This window comes from Xiphophorus maculatus, chromosome 6 (assembly GCF_002775205.1).
Source record: "Xiphophorus maculatus strain JP 163 A chromosome 6, X_maculatus-5.0-male, whole genome shotgun sequence".
Classification (NCBI taxonomy): domain Eukaryota; kingdom Metazoa; phylum Chordata; class Actinopteri; order Cyprinodontiformes; family Poeciliidae; genus Xiphophorus; species Xiphophorus maculatus.
Genome location: NC_036448.1, coordinates 23,387,124 through 23,405,211, shown reverse-complemented (window position 1 = coordinate 23,405,211; position 18,088 = coordinate 23,387,124). Strand labels below are relative to the sequence as shown.

Genomic DNA, 18,088 nt, shown 5'->3' with positions numbered 1-18,088 from the left:
CAAAGTTAATGCTAACATTTAGGAGAGAAACAGATAAGCCCTGAGGCAGGAGTAGCTATCTGTGGCATAAAATAGAGTTCATATGGCTATTTGCTGTGTTTATCTATAAAGGAAAACATGAAGCTATAGGCAATTCTATATGTGCTAATGGACAATTCCAGAAAAGAAACACAGGACCAAAAATAGTTTCTATAAAGAAGAAAGAACTGAGAATGAAAAAAGATAGTTAATATGAGCAAAATCTGCAGACAATGCAAAAATGGAAAAAATGTGAAATAAAGAAAAAATAATGGAGTAATAATGGAGTGAGGAAACGTCATATTTATGTCTTCTGTTAACAACAGAGAAGGCAATTTAAAAAAATGTATTCTTAAAAACTTTATGTTTGGATCACGTTTAAATTATTTTTGTCAACACCACTTCTTAAGTATATACCTCATATTTTCACTTTGTACTATGCATTTATTTTATATTTTTATAATTATTTTTTATGTGGAGTTGTATTGTAAGCAACTCATCATTATATTCATGTGTATAATGAAATGCTTGAAGTACTTCCCTTTACTAAAACAGATATGAATCAAGCACTGCAGTACTGCCCAAATCCAGAAGAGGGCGCAGAAACACCACTAAATAACCACAGGCTTGAGGTTGTGCTTTTATTTTGAAGGCCAGGCTGGTTGAGAGCTGAGCGCGTGCAGCAAGGCTCGAGTCCTTCACTCGTCAGTTAACAACCACCGAGGTCACCGGGAGGAGTGGACGGACAACCGGGCGCTGGAGCGGAGTCAGTGAGAGAACCTGAAAATGTACCGGTGATATGTCTTTTATTCTTACCGTTTAACATTCATACTGGAAATAGGCCGATAATTAATCCGTGGGGTTGTTTGTTTTTAGCTAATTTAACTAAATTAGCCAGCCTGCTGTCTAAGTTAGCCTTTAGCTATGCTGTCAGGCCGTACATTCCCATCATTTCTCAACCATGTGCTAATGTCATTATTAGCTGCGGAATTAGTGTCACCCAACAAGCTTTAGTTTTATAAATATATTTTTTAAAAAGGTTAAGAAGAACCGTGGGGCATATTAGTTGTTTGAATGTTGCAAATGCGAATGTCATTGCTTTTTAATTACTGTAATTTGTTATTTTATTGTTAAAGTAGTGACAGTATTCATATTAAGCACCTTCCAAACGTGTTTTAATAAAATGTTTATATTTATTTTTGGTAAACTTGTGATAGTAAGAACACTGAACAAAAATGTGCAGAATTAAACTTCAATATTTTTAACTAAATATAGGGATTTATTAAATGTATGTAATGTTAAATAAAGAGTATAGTTCGTTTCAAGTGACACGTTTTTTTCAGAGCTTGCTGGTCATTGAAGTAAAAGTTAAAATCGAAGTAAAAAAATAATGAAATTGCTAAGTTTACATCACAAAATGTAACAATTTTGTAAGTTTACATTACAAAATGATGATAATGAATTATTTCATCAGGTTATGAAATGATTCATTATTATTTAAAAAAAAATGTCTGTGCAAGCCAATATTATAAATAAAGCTGACCACCATAATTAACTATTTCTGGTTTTTAAAAAACAGATCAAGATCAATACAGATTTCCAAAGCAAATGATCTAAATCTTGTGAATTTGTTTTTTCTTAACAGTTTTTTCTCTTTGATTCTAAAAATACAGTACATATTGTCTTATTGATTCCTCATGTTACAAAGCACAGATATGTAAAAGTATTTATCAATCACTAGAGAAGTAATTACAATTTCCCAGCAATCTGAAGGAGGCAATCCAGCTAAACTTGCGACAAACAGAAAAAGTAATTTCATCTAACTGGATGTGGCATAGTGTCCTGAACATGTTGCTGTCTTTTATGTTTATCTAGATATTTTAACAGAAATAAAGTCCAAAAGCATGTTTAAGGAAATTGGTTTTCAAAATATTGAGTGATATCTGTATACACCAGGGCTGCCGTTGGTTCAAGGTTTTTTTGGTATTTGCACGTACTGAACATCTGAGGCTTTACATAACGGCGTCATTATATCCCCTCCTCAGCCCTTTGAGGTTAAATCTCCTTTGCTGTCGTCCTCAGCCGCTCCGGTGGAATGACAGCGAGCGCCAATCCGCTGCCAAGTCATGGATAGAGCGCTGCCAAAATGACACACGAGACCCTGACGAGCTCCCAGTTGTCTCTCAAGGCCGCAGCTTTGCGAATGGTTGACCTACCGCTGTCCGTCTACAGCTCCCTGACACAGGTGAGCATGAGTTTTTATCCATTTTATAAAGATTTCTGTGGCTTTAAATAAGTTGTTGTCAATCAGGGAAACAGAAGGGGCAACTTTTAGCGCTGCCAAACGCTGTGTGTACTCAAGGAAGAGTAGCCACTACTTCAAAATATTTTTACTCAAAAAGGTAACCGTCCAAGAAATTAATCAAGTAAGAGTAAAAAGTATTTGGTAAAAAGGCTACGTAAGTACTGATTAGCAGATCAGAACATCTGATTTAATATTTTATTACTGTGGCATCAGAGAGAAAAAAATAGGTTATGTGCAAACTAGTCAGGCATTTTAAAGACTAAAATTAAACAAACTAATATTACTAAAGAAGAAATACATTTCCAAGATAAAACTTGTGAAACTAATGCTGACAGTAGAAAATGTATATTTATCCAAGTAAATCCAGCGATAATATATAGTGTTTACTGAAACCTTTTGACCTATAAATGGCACAACAGATAGAAAATAACATTTAAACAACAGAGCTTGTGTACAAACAAGAGGTCTCACTTCAACATAAACTGTAAGTTTGTCTCTGTGTCTCATGTATTTTCAGTTAAAATATGTTTATTTCATTCAGAGAAGTTACTCACACTGGGTAGAGTTTTCAGACATTTTACTCAACTAAGAGTAGCGTGTAAAGTACGATATAGTAAAGCTAACTGTTTCTCAAAACGTTACTCAATTTAATGTAATTAGTTACTACCTCTGCAGAGTAAGTTGTCCAAAATGTTTAATAAAATTTGATTTAAAGAAAAATTAGTTCACAGTTTTTATTATAAACAGCAAGTGACTTATTTTTTCTTTTCTCTTGCAAATGGAAAAGCATATTTTACTGGATGCATAGGACTGAAAATCAATATTTATCTTAAATATAAAACAGTTTCTTCTTTTGCCTGCTGTAGACAAGAAATTGTGTAAATTAAGACCCGTGTTACCAATGTTATCCTGCAGTTTAACAAACTAACTTCCTGGGTTTTTCCTCCTTAGATAGTTTTACTTTCACATTTGCTTCTGTTTGTCCTTGGGTGGAGGAAATGTCCTGTATTTTCCATTAGATACCCATATATTGCTGTATTTCTCTAAAGGATGTGAGCATTTGTTTGATGTGAGACTTGAAGGTTGTCTGATATGATTAGGGTTGTCTGGTGGGAAGACGCCTGATATCTGGCAGCAACTATAAAGCTACTTTGTTGTTATATTAAAGGATGTTGTTGATGTTTGAGCTTTTTCTGAAAGCTTTCATCGTTTGTAATGTTCAGCAGCAGCGTTTGTGCATAATCATCTCATTCTCAGGAAGTTTTGCAGTTTTACTGAAACTAAATCCCAGGTTCTTTGATACCCAAAGCTTTTATTTTATGCATCCAGTCAGACTGACCATTTTTTAAATTGTTTGCAGCGTGCAACAATATTATCAGTCACTTATCATAAGTGATAAAAGTTTCACAATTCTGTGGGATTTAACATCAGAAACGATTCAGCTGATAGAAAAAGGCTCCAGTGGCCCACTGGTTTGAAAGAAAGGTTACAGAATCAATCTGCATACTGCAAAAACACAAAATCTTACCAAGTAATTTTGGTTTAGTTTGTAGTGCAAATATCTTAGTACACTTGAAATAAGACAAAACTAACTTACAAATAACTTTTCGGCGACATATAAGAGCTTGTTTTAAGTTAATTCCTTAATATTAATGAAAAAGTTCTAGTTCCACTGGCAGATTATTTATCTTATAACAAGAATTATTTTTTCATCAAAATAATTAATTAATTTCACCAAAATTAAAGAAATATTGACTTAAAACAAGTTCCTATTTCTTGCTGAAAAGTTTTTTCTAGGTCAGTTTTGTCTTATTTCAAGTATACTAATATATTTGCACATGAAAGTAGACCAAAATTACTTGGTAAGATTGTGTAATTTTGCATTGCAGGGTTTCCCTCAGTGTATCATAAGCCTGGCGGGCCACCATACTTTACTTGTGCCCCCACCAGGCTTAGCATTGTTAATTTATCTTAGTTTTTTCATTATTGCCTTTTTTAATACTTTATAGTTGGTGTTTAGGTATTAATCTTCCAGTCTTCCAGTAACACATAATTATCAAGTAATATTTTCAAATTTCCTGTCAACTTTTAAAACATTTTAACTCAAAAACATGGTGACCGGCTGGATGACTGCCCTAACACCCAGAGCAAAGGGCTTAGCAAGTTTTCTGCCGTGCATTTGAAGTTTAATCAACTTTAATGTGATATATTAGCACGCAGCGTTTGATTTTGGGACAAAATCTCCATGCTTCGTAGAATAAACTAAGAAGACATTAGCATGTTTGGAAGCTAAAATGTGTAGACTTCTTTTTAGGAGAAAAGTGTTGAATCGTTGGGATTTTCTGTCCTCCAGGTGAGCGTCAGCACCAGCACCAAGAAGCTGGTGGCCGCCACAACCTTTGGCACCATCTCGCTCCTCTTCCTCGCTCGCCGCTTTCAAAGGAGGAAGGGCAGGAAGAAGGGCCAGTCGCCTCAGTGGGATCAGGTTGAGTTTGAGTTCGTCTCCCCGACGGCCGCAGAAAATGGTGAGATTTCCTGACGCTCTTCACATTCAGACTACAGCTGAAACCAATAATTTTAGTAATCAATTAATTGTTAACTGGAATATAGAGACTCAAAAAGGTAATTTGCTGAAAAAAACAATATACTCAGGGCAGCAGTTAGGCCAAAACTGGAAAAAAAATGTTGATTTACAACTTAACAAAAAATATATTAATTTTGTATTTAAGAAGAAGAAAAACTCTTTGTCTGTAAATCGGTTTTTCTCAAAACTCCTCAAATTGCAGAGTTTTAGCTTAACTTGATTAAAAGAAAATCTATGTAGCACCATTTGCTATACAATCAATTTATCCAAAAAATACTCAACACATCAGCAGAAAAGACTGAGCTTTTCACATGTTGATGTTGAAGTATTTTTTCCCTGCAGATAATATTTTTAAGCGTTCACTAAACAAATGTTGTTTTTGCTGTTTAAAAAAGGAACAAAAAACTTGATGAATTATTGCAAAATTTTGTCCAAATGATCGATTAATTATCAGAATGATCAATAACTAAAATAATTGAGTAAATAAAGTGTTTTAAATAAAATATTCTCAATTTACTACCACTTCACTATTACTTAATCAAACTGAAATGTGTGAACTTCAAACAAATCTTCTCCAGACTCCTAAAACTTTTCTTTTTGTATCTTTTTTTGACCTTCCTGGTGTAGAAGCACGTTTTCCTGCTGTGTTAGAACCTTATATCCTCGTTTTTAATCTTTATCTCCTTAGATAACACCAGCCAAAACATCAGTGTCACCTTCAGCTCCAAGAATAGCTGCTCAGCTGGATCTGGGCTGGTTCTGACCACAAGAGATTACAGAAAACTGTCCGGGTCTCTGATGAGCCTTGCCTCGGTAAAACGAATCTCATTATCTGTTTTCTATGAACTTACAAAACCAGAAGTGTTAGAATAAATTTTCTATTTTTAAACGTAAAATGTTCTTTCCTAACAATATTTCCCATTACTTGATGTAGTAGTTTGAAGCCTCCTGTTTTGTGTCTGCAGGTAAAAAGTGTGAACTCGTCCAGCAGCAGCACCTGTGCAAACGAATCCATCGGTTGGGATGGAGGGACAGACGCCGATGTGTGCAGCGTCGTCAACCTGTCTATTACCACACCTGAAAATCTCTACTTGATGGGTGAGAACTTCCTGTAACCTGATTGGTTTTGTAATCATGTGTTAAAACTGCACAAAATCCTAAGTAAGCCTGTCACAATAACAAATGTTTCTGCATGATAAATTCTCCCAGAAGTTATTAAAATAAACAATAGTATTGTTGTTTTTAAACAATTTTCAAATACGATAGTAAAGACTATAAATCCACCTGTTCATAGTTGCTTTTGAACCATAATAAATGAAACATTGGCCAACATACAGCTCTGGAAAACCTTAAGAGCCACTGCACTGAACACCATTGAAAACCTCCTGGTTATTCCACCAAATATTGATTTCTGAACTCTTCCTGAGTTAAAACATTAGTGTTGTTGTTTCTAAATTAATATTAACTTGTTTTATTTGAGGTCTGAAAGCATTGCATCTTTTTTGTTATTTTGACCATTTCTCATTTTCTGCAAAAAAAAACTACATTTATGCTTGGAATTTTGGAGACATGTTGTCAATAGTTCATAAAATAAAAGAACAATGTTAATTTTACTCAAACATAGACCTATAGAAAATAAAATCAGAGAAACTGATCATTTTAAATGGTCTCAATTTTTTCCAGTGTATGAGTTTGGTGATGGCACTAATCAAAATTTAATAATTGTACAATTGTCGACTGCATGGTGTTTTCCTTATAACTTTGCAGCTTTGTGTTTTTATTACGTAAACTTTCTTGCTGCAGAAACTTGCTATACAAATAAATTACAAATAAAATACCATTACTTGATTGATTAGTAATGGTATAAAAATGCTAGAACATAATTTTAAAAGATCAATAAATTTTAAATTCTAATAAATATGCAACACTGGAACTGGAAGACATTTTGAATATCCAAAATAAATAAACAAAACAGAAACGGCAAATGAAATTAAATATGAAGAAAAAGTAGATAGTTGAGACAAAAGCACCAAACTGAAGACTTTTATCATCCAGTTTTTTGTAGAAAGAAAAAAACGATAAATTATGCAAATGGAAATTAATGAGCTTGTTTTAATTTATCATGCGATTTATTGATAATGAGGAAAGCTGTGCTTTAAGACATTAACACGGTGCGTGTCTTTCTGTCAGGCATGGATTTGTTTGAGGAGGCGCTGCAGCACTGGGAGGAAGCGCTGACGTTCAGGAGCAGACAGGGTGACGACGACGCGAGCTGCAAATCTGTCAAAACAGGAGCCGGAGACGCAATCGCTGAGCAGAGCATGGAGGTGAGAGACAAACTCGTTGGCTGCATGTTGGAGCAGCTCTGTCATGTTGGCTCTGATTTGTTCTTTTTCTTGACTTTTCTTCAGTTTTCATTTTATTCCTGTTTGGGCGATTATTCTTTCTGGTTTTGGATTCTTTATTGCAGGAAGTCTTTCTTTTTCCCTTTCCTTTTATAGTTCCAAACAGTTATGATGTGTAACCGTGGCAGCAGGTTTCCTTTTTTACAACTGGGAGTAGGTGACTAGCATCTCAAAAGTTCAACTAATATCCAAGAGGTGTTAAAAAGGAGGTTTTATAAAAGCATAGACATAGACAATTTTCAAGTAATTTGATAAATTCTAATGAACATTTAACAGTGGAACTGGAAGACATGTAAAAATCCAAAATAAATAAATAAAACAAGTAAATAAGCAAAAAGTAAAATGAATTATAAAGTCTCTGTAAACAAAATTGTCCTTCAAAAAAATATTGCTTGTTGAGACCAAAATCAAACCACCAGACTGAAGACTTTTGTCATCTAGAGAAATGATAAATTATGCAAGTGGAAATTATTGAGCCCGTTTCAGTTTATCATGTGATTAATTAATTTATTGCTTATTGTGACAGGCCTATTTTGGAGCGGAATTAAATAAATATCCTGAGAAGCGGCTGCATGAATGGATGGATTTTAAAGCTGATAATCAAACATATATTCAGAGGGCATAAAAAATAGGTCATGCATTGTGTCTAATAGAGAACTGATGATGATGATGGAGTTAAAGATTGACTGTTTGTGCCATGTTTGTTTTCAGGACGTCATCAGCACGGAGTTTATCCACCGGCTGAAGTCTCTGCTGCAGCGGGCTTACCGCCTGCAGGGGGAGTTTGAGGGCGTGCTCGGCATGTCGGAGCCTTCGTCCCGCAGCAGCAGCAGCCAAGGTGAGTCACCCATGCGCTCTTATGTAATTCTTTATGCCAGCACATAATCCAGGTCTGCCTAATCCAAAGGTTGTTTGAGCTCTGCGGTATTATTTCTGAAATTTGCACTGCAAAACATCCTAGTTCATCCCAGAGAATATGAGTTTACAGAATGTTGGCTCCAAAATACAGCTGGGTTTTTTAACCTAAACAGTCATCTTCATCTATTAGACGAAATTATTTTCTCCATCACTCTGTCTACACATCAATTTTGGAGAAAAATGAGGGACAAAATGGCATTCTTATCTCTCCTTTATGGCAGACTATTAACAACTAAATCAATATGATCTAACTGGTAGTACTTTGACACATCACCTTTTGTTCTGTTGGTTCGTTTGTACTCGGTTTCTTTCTTTTTATGCAATAAAAAAAATGGAAAACATCCCAGTTCAGTGTTTCCTCAATCCAGACAATATTTAATTTCCCTATATTCTCTATCCATCTGTTTATTCATCTATCCATTTATTTATCAATCTGTTTGTTCATCCATCCATCCTTCCATTTCTTTATCCATCTATTCATTTGTTTATCCATAATTTGTCCATCCATCCAGCAGTCCAACTGTTTGTTCCTCCATCTGTTTATTTGTACATCTATTCCTCCTCTAATTAGTTGATATTTTGAATTTAAAGCTTGATTTTGACAGAAATATCTATCATGAAGTAAATTAGTGTATTTACACAAATGAATGTCACGATTCATATCACTTAATGAATCACTTTGTTCACTTTTTGATCAGTTCAGTCCAGAAATTACATATTCAAAATGAAGTATGACCATTTTTTTTGGCCAATCGCTGAAAACTCCTCTCTATTCTTGGTATATTTCCTTTCATTTTCAGAGTTTATACACAGATAAACTCCATTACGTAGCTTTAGAGTGCCCACGTTGCTGCTTTTGGAAACTCGATGAACAAACTCGGCGAATGTTTGTGAATGTTTTCATTCTGCCTCCCAGATCAAATGGTGGACCTTCTGGCCAGAGAGGAGCAGGACGACGTCTGCCTCAGAGACAGCATCAGCATCGCTTCCAACGACTCCTTCGTGTCGGCAGCTGAGGTAGGATAAACACCAAACTTTTCTCTAGAGACTTCCTGAATCATCTCAAGTAAAGACCAAAGATTCCTGATTCAACTAACTGAATTCTTCTTATTTCTTTTTACTAAGTTTTCACCAAAACATTAGTAATTGCACATTTTCATGCTTTTTTTTGATAAATTAAACCAAAATTTCATCCTTAAAATTTTTTTACTTTTGGCGTTTCAGGTATCAGAAAGTTTGGTTTTATTTTTGCACCTCAACACTTAAATTAAAGTTTGACTTTGGTGCAACAGTAAACATGTAGAAACGTCTTTAACCTTGTGTTGAAGTCTAAGGTTGACTCAAATAGCTGCAGGTAACCAGAACTCGGTTTATCTTATTTACTCATTAACTCTCCTTAATTCTCTGTAGGGGGTTGAACTTTGCATCCGGCACTATTGGTCATCTTGACCTGCAAAGTGCAAAAATAAACTGAACTGATATGTTTGTTCATCTCCCCAGTTTGAGTCCATCTTTGAACCTGTGTTTCTTAAAATTAGTCCTATTTTGATGCAAAAATGATTCACAAAATAATATGTGTGTTATGTCTGTGACTTAACTGCAGTTAAGTGTGGAAAATGTACTTTATTTAATCCAGCTTACATACATATACAGTACAGACCAAAAGTAATTCAATGGGTTTTCTTTATTTTCATGACTATTTATAAGGCAAGAAATCCCACTTATTAACCTGACAGGGCACCTATGAAGTGAAAACCATGTCAGGTGACGACCTCTTGAAGCTCATCAAGAAAATGCAGAGTGTGTGCAAAGCAGTAATCACAGCAAAAGGTTGCTACTTTGAAGAAACTAGAATATAAGGGCTATTTTCAGTTGTTTTACACTTTTTTGTTTAGTGCATATTTCCACATGTGTTATTCATAGTTTTGATGCCTTCAGTGTGAATCTACAATGTCAATAGTCACGAAAATAAAGGAAACTCATTGAATTAAAAGGTGTGTCCAAAGTTTTGGTCTGTACTGTATATCCATAGCAGATTTAAAATCAAGAAGCCCCAACAAAATCTGTTTAACACTGCTAAATCTTTGACCAACTTCAGTGTTGTTTTTAGGATTTGTGGAAATAATAAACCCCAACTAGTTTAACTATCCTCTCATTATTCTGGACACATTCACACTCAAATGTCCCGAATGTATCAAGAACTACTGGAAAATATTGAATTTAAGTTAGGAAAAATAAATTACATTTATTTTATTTTGGTCATATTGTCCATTTCTTTAAATTTACTCAAAACTGGAGATCATATGTACTGATGGAAAACATGTTATCGTGCTGGAACGCCTTACAAATCCAACTGGATATTAGAAAAAGATTTGAAAACCCTGACGTCTACAAATACGAACATAGAAATGAAGCTGGTCACATACACAAACTAAATGAATAACATCCAGCCACACAATATTCAAACAAGTCCTGCTCAGCTTCTGTTTTCACTATGCAAACCACACAGAGTAAAAAAAATGTAAAACTGAAATACTACTTATTTAACCTGGGATCATGTGTTTGGTTCAGCTGTCGGAGCACAGAGATCTGAGGAACACTTTTCCCCTCGGACATCATCCTTTTTATGAGGAGGCGCTGCAGATGGCTGAGGAGGGCAAAATCTCCTGCAGGGTGCTTCGGTAAGAAAGTTAATATCAAAGCCTGTTTGGTACATCCGTGAGACTGTTGTAGCTCTTTTACAGCACTTCAGAGAAAAGCTAAAAAATAATCAACTTACTATTAATTATCTATTAATGGTTTATTAGATTAAAATTAGTTCCATTCGATTAACTAATAATGTCCTTGTAGACATTATTTTAGTCTTGTAGTTTAGCCGCCATCCAGCAGAGGGCGCCGCTGGTCTTTCTTAAACGGAGCCGTTGGTAAAGAGAAACAAATATGGAGGAGGGCTCTTCGCTATCAGGAAAGAGAAACGGTCCAAACAGAGTTCGTGTGGGGTGAAAATGCTCCTTATGCGGTTCTGTTTTGAAATACAAACTCTAGATAAGTTCCTAAAGATTTCAACTTAATGGCGCTCATTCAGCCGAGCTGCATGACGAAAGCAGCGTCAACTTATCAATCAAAAACTACTGATTTTCAACGAAAGCGGCGCAGAGGAAAAATTGTAAAATGATGACATTTAGCACCGTTGATTTTGAGTGCTGACTAAGTGTAATAATGTGAGAAAACAACAATTATCTGTTTATTCTGTTAGTATTTAGCACAAAAATGGTCAAATATGACGTTGTGCCCCTTTATTCAGTTAAGCATATGAAAAATTTCCCTTCATGTTGTGAAAAGGCAGTCGACTCTTGATACAAGAGAAAAGTCGTTTTTTTAAGAAAATTGTAGCATGTCCATTAATAGTCAATTAGTAAAAACAAATCCATTTTAGATTAATTATTAATTATTATTAATTATTATTAATTAATTAGATTAATTAATCAATAACATCAATCTCTAGTCCAAACTCAAAGAAACATCAGAGAACATGGTCCTTGTTGACTCTGAAGTGGCTGTAAAATTTATTCCCGCCTTCAACCTTGTGCAAGTTCGACACAAGTTAGTAAAAGTGGTGCTTAAAATCTAGCTTAGCTTTTTTTTAGTACTTATTTAATCCTTTTTAAATTAATTTCTTGGTTGCATTTGGAGGACCCTTTAAGCCTTTGTTGCATCTCTGTGAATTCGGACACACCTCTATGTTTAAAGTTCAATCTGATTAAAACTGAACTCATGTTCAGAGTTCACCACTTCAAGTCAAATTTAATAGTGTTTTGTGAAAAATGTTGCAGAGGCCATGACGATGCAAAGCTTTTAAAGATCTCTCCTCCTAAACTTGGATTTACATAGCTTTTTTAAAAAGAAATTAAAATCCTAACATTCTGGTTAGTTGACCATATTGTTGTTTTTTGGTTTTGAAAAAGCATTATTTTAATAATTTTCCGAGAAAATCAGCTCAATAATGTCGAGCTTGTAGTCCCAGTTACCTTGAAATGGATCAGAATTAAGTTTATTGCCAAATTATTTGTTACAAAAACTAGGAATTTATTTTATTATGTGGGGGACACAAGAACACATGTACAACCAGTATAACAACATTTCTACATCAAATTATAAAGATGGTATGCAGAGATATTGGGAAGTGTGCAAACCTTAAGTAAATGGGTTTATAAAATGCAGTAAATTGTGTGTTCATGAGTTTCCATTTTATATTTTTACAGAATCTTAAACTCTTACAGAACCAGAAAAACAGCATTAAGTTACTGTTATGTACATACAAATCTCAGCTGCTCTCAGTGTTTTTGGTGTTGGGTGAAGTTTTGTTCTCAATAATTTTCAGAACTGAGATACTGGAATGTCTTGGTGACTTGGATTTCCTGGCAAAGCTGCACTGCGTACGGCAGGCATGTGAGGTACAGTCCAACTTCATTATCATCATCTCACAGTTTCATCTGCAGAAAACTGATCAGATATATTAAAACGGTATTTTGTCTTCAGCTCATTTTGAGTGACAGGGCTACCAGGATGTTTCTGGCTGACACTGGAAAGAAAATCTTGTCTTCCATTATAGTCAAAGCCCAAAAGGTAGGTCTGAAACATGGCTTTTGTGTGTTAAACTATATTTAATGGTTGAGTTTTTCTCCTGTTATGGACGACTTTCTGTTTTCCCAGAGTCCAAAGCGATTTGAGGAAGTGTTTGAGGAGCTGATTGTCTTCCTGGAGCATTCAGATCATTGGGAAGACACAGAGCTGGAACTGGCTTCACGAGGGGTTTGTTTGAAAACCCAGATTATTAAATTGTTGTACCACAGTTCTTCTTTATATGTTTAATATTTCACACTCTTCCTCACTAGGTTAGGCATCTGAGCTTCTACGACGTTGTTCTGGACTTCATCCTAATGGATTCCTTTGAGGACCTGGAAAATCCTCCCATCTCAATCCAGAACGTTATCAACAACCGCTGGCTCAACAGCTCCTTTAAAGAGACGGTGAGGAAAAACTGCAGTAAAGTAAATACATTTTTACGCCACTGCTTTCTGGCATTGTGTTGAATCACCTTATTATTTCTCAGGCGGTGGCGTCAAGCTGTTGGTCAGTACTGAAACAGAAGAGACAGCACATGAAGGTAGAGCCGTCTCCTAATGCATGGGTTCCCAAACTTTTCCATTTCATGGCCCCTTTTGAAAACCTACAGACAATACTACAAAATATGTAAAGAAGCATCAACTTTTAGAATGTTTTTTATTCACTATTCAATAATTACTTCATTCATTTAGCATAAATGCTGCCCCATACCATTTGAAACATATTATCAGACAAAATATTATGGCTTTATTACCAGATAATACAAATTTTAATCAATTTCCTCTTTTGATTATTTGAAAATATGTAATATTTTATATTGATCACATTAGATTTTATTTTATTCCCACAGTTCTCATGGTTTTTTTCCTCCACAGCAGCAAAGTTTCCAGTTTTTTGCTAAGCTAGCTTGATTAATTTGTTATTACTCATTTTGGTAATCACAAAATGAGAATCAGTTATATTAACTTATATTTTATCTAAAAAATAATTGAATAACAGAAATAAAAAAATATGAATATTTTAGATTTTTTTTATTTTTGCCTTTTTTTCTCTCATCTTCCCTCCCTTTTCTCATCTTGTGAATCCTCCACAGCGCCCCCTGGTGGCTGCTAGTTTTAAAACACTGTGCTAATGCATAATACATCAATACTAAAACTGTTATTTCAATGGATTACACTTAGTTGCGAACATTTTCACCTTTCCAGGTGTCCAACGGCTTCATTGCCCATTTCTACGCCGTGTGTGAACAGATCAGCCCCGTCCTGGCCTGGGGCTTCCTGGGCCCAAAGAGCTCCCTGCACGAGTTCTGCTGCTTCTTTAAGGTCCGAAAATCAGACTAATCTGTGGTATCTGATTTCATTCAGAACTTTTAAACAGAGATGATGAGTTCTTCTTTCAAAGGCTTATGGGAGATTAAAGTTCTTGGAAAAAAACTTGATTTAATTGCTACTTGAGTTCTGAGTAACTGAGTAAAACGATTCAGACCAACCAAAGTATAAAGTTAAGTGGAAATTTAGATAATTTAAAGACTAAAATGAAAATAATTTAAATATAATTACAAAACAACATAAATAGGCTAAATAAAAATGTTTGCAAATCAGTTTGTTTAAAAAAAACAACTTATGAACCTTTAACAAAAACTGCAGGTCTGTGTCTGTCTGGTGAATTTGTGATTAAAACATGTTTGTTTTTCATTCAGTGGGTAGAGTCCAGGAAGTAGTAAAAATACTCAGAAAAGTAAATTTTTTCCAAAAAGTTACTCAGTTAAATCTAACTAGTTACTATCTGACTAGTAATTTGCCAGTTTAAGTTTAAAATGATCTCAGTTGGGGTTCTCGTTGGTTATCCTGCAGCAGGCGTTGAATCCTGACCTGGTTTCTTTGGGTTTCATTTTCATTCGTTTTTCCTGCAGGATCAGGTGCTTCACTTCCTGAAGGATGTCTTTGACCTGGATAAAGTTCGTTACTCCTCAATGGAAATGCTGGCGGAGGACATGCTGCACCTTCTCCACCGCCGCTCCGACCTGCTGCTGGCCTACCTGGGAGCCGATGCTCTGCGGCCGCTCAGCAGCTGCAGCGGCCCGCAGGTGCAGCTGGTGCCCAGCGCGCTGCTGGAGGCACAAGTACAGTAAGCGGCCACACGCCCAATCCACCAGCCGTTGGACCAAAGAAAGTTATTTTCTCTGACTTTTCCAAACCATGAGGGGTAAAACGGACCGTCTGAAATCATAGTGTTTGCTTTTGTGGATCGGTCTGCCTTCGTTGTCATCTGATGTGGCCTACTCCACGTTCACAGTGCCATATGACTCTTAGCTGGCGGTGCACCGATCGCAGTTTTCTGCCTGAAGATTCCGATTGGACCGATACAGACTTTCTTTTGGTCTGAAATGTTGCCATCTGAGTGAAATTTTCCTCCTCCACCTTCTTGAAATTAAACAAAATTGGTGTCAAATGTTTGTACTGTGTTTGTGCGGCTATCATTCTAAAGACATTAATGTTTCCAGAGATTATCAAAGGTCTACCAGCCAATCCACATTTACAAAATCAAGCAAAATGTGGTGGCAATCAACTAAGCTACGTTTGTGCAGCAATTTCTTTTTTTATTTGTGCTATTATTTTGAAGATATTAATAAATGTTGCCAGAGATTATGAAAGGTCAACCAGCCTGTCCACATTTATAAAATCAAATGAAATGCTTTAAATCAACTAGGCTGTTTTTGCAGCATATTTTTTGTTTATAGCATTAAAAAAAGTTTCCAACTTATCTTTTTGTAAGACTTTATTTTTTCCTCATTTTGTTGGTCAATATGCAACACGTCAAACTATATATGTGAAATTCAATGAAAAAAAGATTGTGAATTAAAGAGTTTCCAAAAGCCACCAGAGATCAATCAAAATTTCTATAAATTAACGTAGCTATGTAAAATTTATTAGCACAGTTGGTTGACAAACGTGTTTGATTTTGTAAATGTGGACTGGCTGGTTGACCTTTGATGACCTCTGGAAACATTTATTGGGGTCTTTAAAATGATAATGGCATAAATGAAAATTGTTGCAGCACAAAAGTTTTATGGTGATTTTGTTTGATTTGAACAAGATCAGGAGGCAACTTCACTCGGGTAATTGTTGCTAAATATAGAAAGAAAGTTGGCAACAGCAACCTTCAATAAGATCAGCTTCATATACGTATCGGCCGATCACTGATCTCCCAAAATCAAAGAAATCAGTCTGATTTATCGGTGCACCGCTACTCTTAGCAATAATGTGTAGTTTTAACCTGATAAGTGTTGCGCTTTGTAAAATAAAGTTATATTTATTGCAGTTTATTTGACACTAAAGACATACATAGCCATATTTATTTCAGTAGAAAGCCAAAAATGTTTGTTTTGTAGATGTTTCAGTTGTCTGTAAGAGCTTAAAACATATTGTAGGCTTTATCACATTTATTTAACACCAACAATGCAATAATATTAGACGTATTTGCTGCTTACGCGAGCCTCTTTTAAAGGAATCGTTTCCTTACGACGCAGAAACTCTAAAACCTTCGTGTGTTAACTTGAAGCTGTGAGCTTTTAAGCAACTTGTGCCACTCCTTTTTTAATACAAGTACAATAAGCCTTAACATGAAAGCAATTACTCATCATCCGTCACTGTTGGCTTAAATGTATTTTCACAGTGTGGCGTGCAGAGAAGTTTCACTGAAACACATGGAAATGTATTCAGTTGCTGTAAATCGTTATTTGGGGAAATTAAATGTTGTTCTAACAAACCTGACTTTAAACATCCCACACCTCATGTATGCAGAGTAACGAAGCAGCTTCTTTAAGCCAAAATTATTCATAATGTAAAGGAATTTCTGGTAAATGTGTGTAAAAAGTCTTTAGCTTTCCACGTGTGCATTAAAATAATTGTGACAATTTTTGCCACTTAGGGTGTTAATAATTCATAAGACCAGACATTTCCCAATATGGCAGCACTTTGTCTTCTCTTATTCCCTGCAAAAGTAAAATCTTAAAGTATTTTTGGTCTAGTTTAGGGGTCTGCAACCTTTACAATCCTAAGAGCCATATTTGCCTCCAGTGTACCAAATTAGGACTTGTTAGAACCGTAAATATAACTTTTTGGGTTTTCTTTATTTACTTTGGGAAATTTGTAATTTTAAAGATCCACATTTTAGTTATGATTTTTGGTTTCAGAATACAGATATACAAGATTGACATCTTTCTTTCTGTGGAAATTAATAAAATAGAATAAGAATAAAGCACATGAAAATGGAACATCAGTTCTATTTTACAAAATAAAATATAACTTAAAATATCACAGGTATTTTTTGTCATGAAAATCAACTTAATAAATGAAAAACTGCTTAAACAGGCATTTGATTATCATTTTTAACCAGAGTTTAAGAGCCATTATAGCCATTTGTGGCTCCGGAGCCGCAGGTTGCAGACCCCTGGTCTAGTTTCTAGAGTGAATATCTTAGTACTCATGAAATGAGACAAAACTAAGTTACAACTAACTTCTCAGAAATATATAGGAGCTTGTTTAAAATCAATAATTCCTCATTACTGACAAAAGTTCCTGTTCCATTGGCAGATTGATCTTACAGCAAGACATTTTTCTCATGTAAATAAAATAATCTGCCAGAGGACTTAGTGCTTTTCAAATCAATATTAAGGAATTATTCATTTTTGTTGTAAAGCTACTTTTAAGTTGTCTTATTTCAGTTGAATTAAGATATTTGCATTACAAACTAGACAAAAATACTTGGTAAGGTTTTGTGTTTTTGCAATGTGAAGACAAACATGAGCTTAAAACTGATAGAAGGCCCATAGAAAGTGCGGTGCGGATAATATTTACAGCCCGATTTTAAAGCATGAATGTACACAAAGTTTATTAAAATTCTCTACAGCAAACAAGTATTTGCAAAAGAAATCAATTTAAAGACTTTTTGCACATTTAAACAGGTTTGAAACAAAAAAATAAAAACTGGATTGACTTGCAACATTGCAAAGGATTTGAGCTTCATGTTTTATTTCAGTCTGCAGGAATTTGATCAAGAAGTCAAATATTTCCTGCTTATTTGTCCAAATTTCCTTAATAGAAATTTATTAATGGGGTTTTGACTGATCAAGGTTAGATTTGTGGAGAAACTGTATTTTGTGTAAATGAAGCAAATAAAGACTTAAAAAAAAAGTAATTTTCTTTTATTCAAATTCCCGTTGTAAAATTA

General features: G+C 34.9%; 1 protein-coding gene across 2 annotated transcripts; it reads left to right on the top strand.

Moving 5' to 3' along the window:
• The first annotated feature begins 703 nt into the window (after positions 1 to 703).
• miga1 (mitoguardin 1) lies at positions 704 to 16,629 on the top strand. 2 transcript variants are annotated; one of them, XM_005815265.2, is made up of 16 exons: positions 704 to 806; positions 2,101 to 2,263; positions 4,677 to 4,848; positions 5,596 to 5,720; positions 5,873 to 6,005; positions 7,098 to 7,234; positions 8,024 to 8,150; positions 9,147 to 9,247; positions 10,802 to 10,911; positions 12,612 to 12,684; positions 12,770 to 12,856; positions 12,944 to 13,042; positions 13,126 to 13,260; positions 13,344 to 13,397; positions 14,062 to 14,178; positions 14,769 to 16,629. In XM_005815265.2, the coding sequence occupies exons 2-16, from the start codon at positions 2,165 to 2,167 to the stop codon at positions 14,985 to 14,987; spliced, it is 1,788 nt and encodes a 595-aa protein (XP_005815322.1). In that variant the 5' UTR covers positions 704 to 806; positions 2,101 to 2,164; the 3' UTR covers positions 14,988 to 16,629. The 2 variants fall into 2 exon arrangements, with proteins under 2 accessions (XP_005815322.1, XP_023191889.1); XM_023336121.1 differs by having other exon boundaries at positions 710 to 812.
• The last annotated feature ends 1,459 nt before the right edge of the window (positions 16,630 to 18,088 follow it).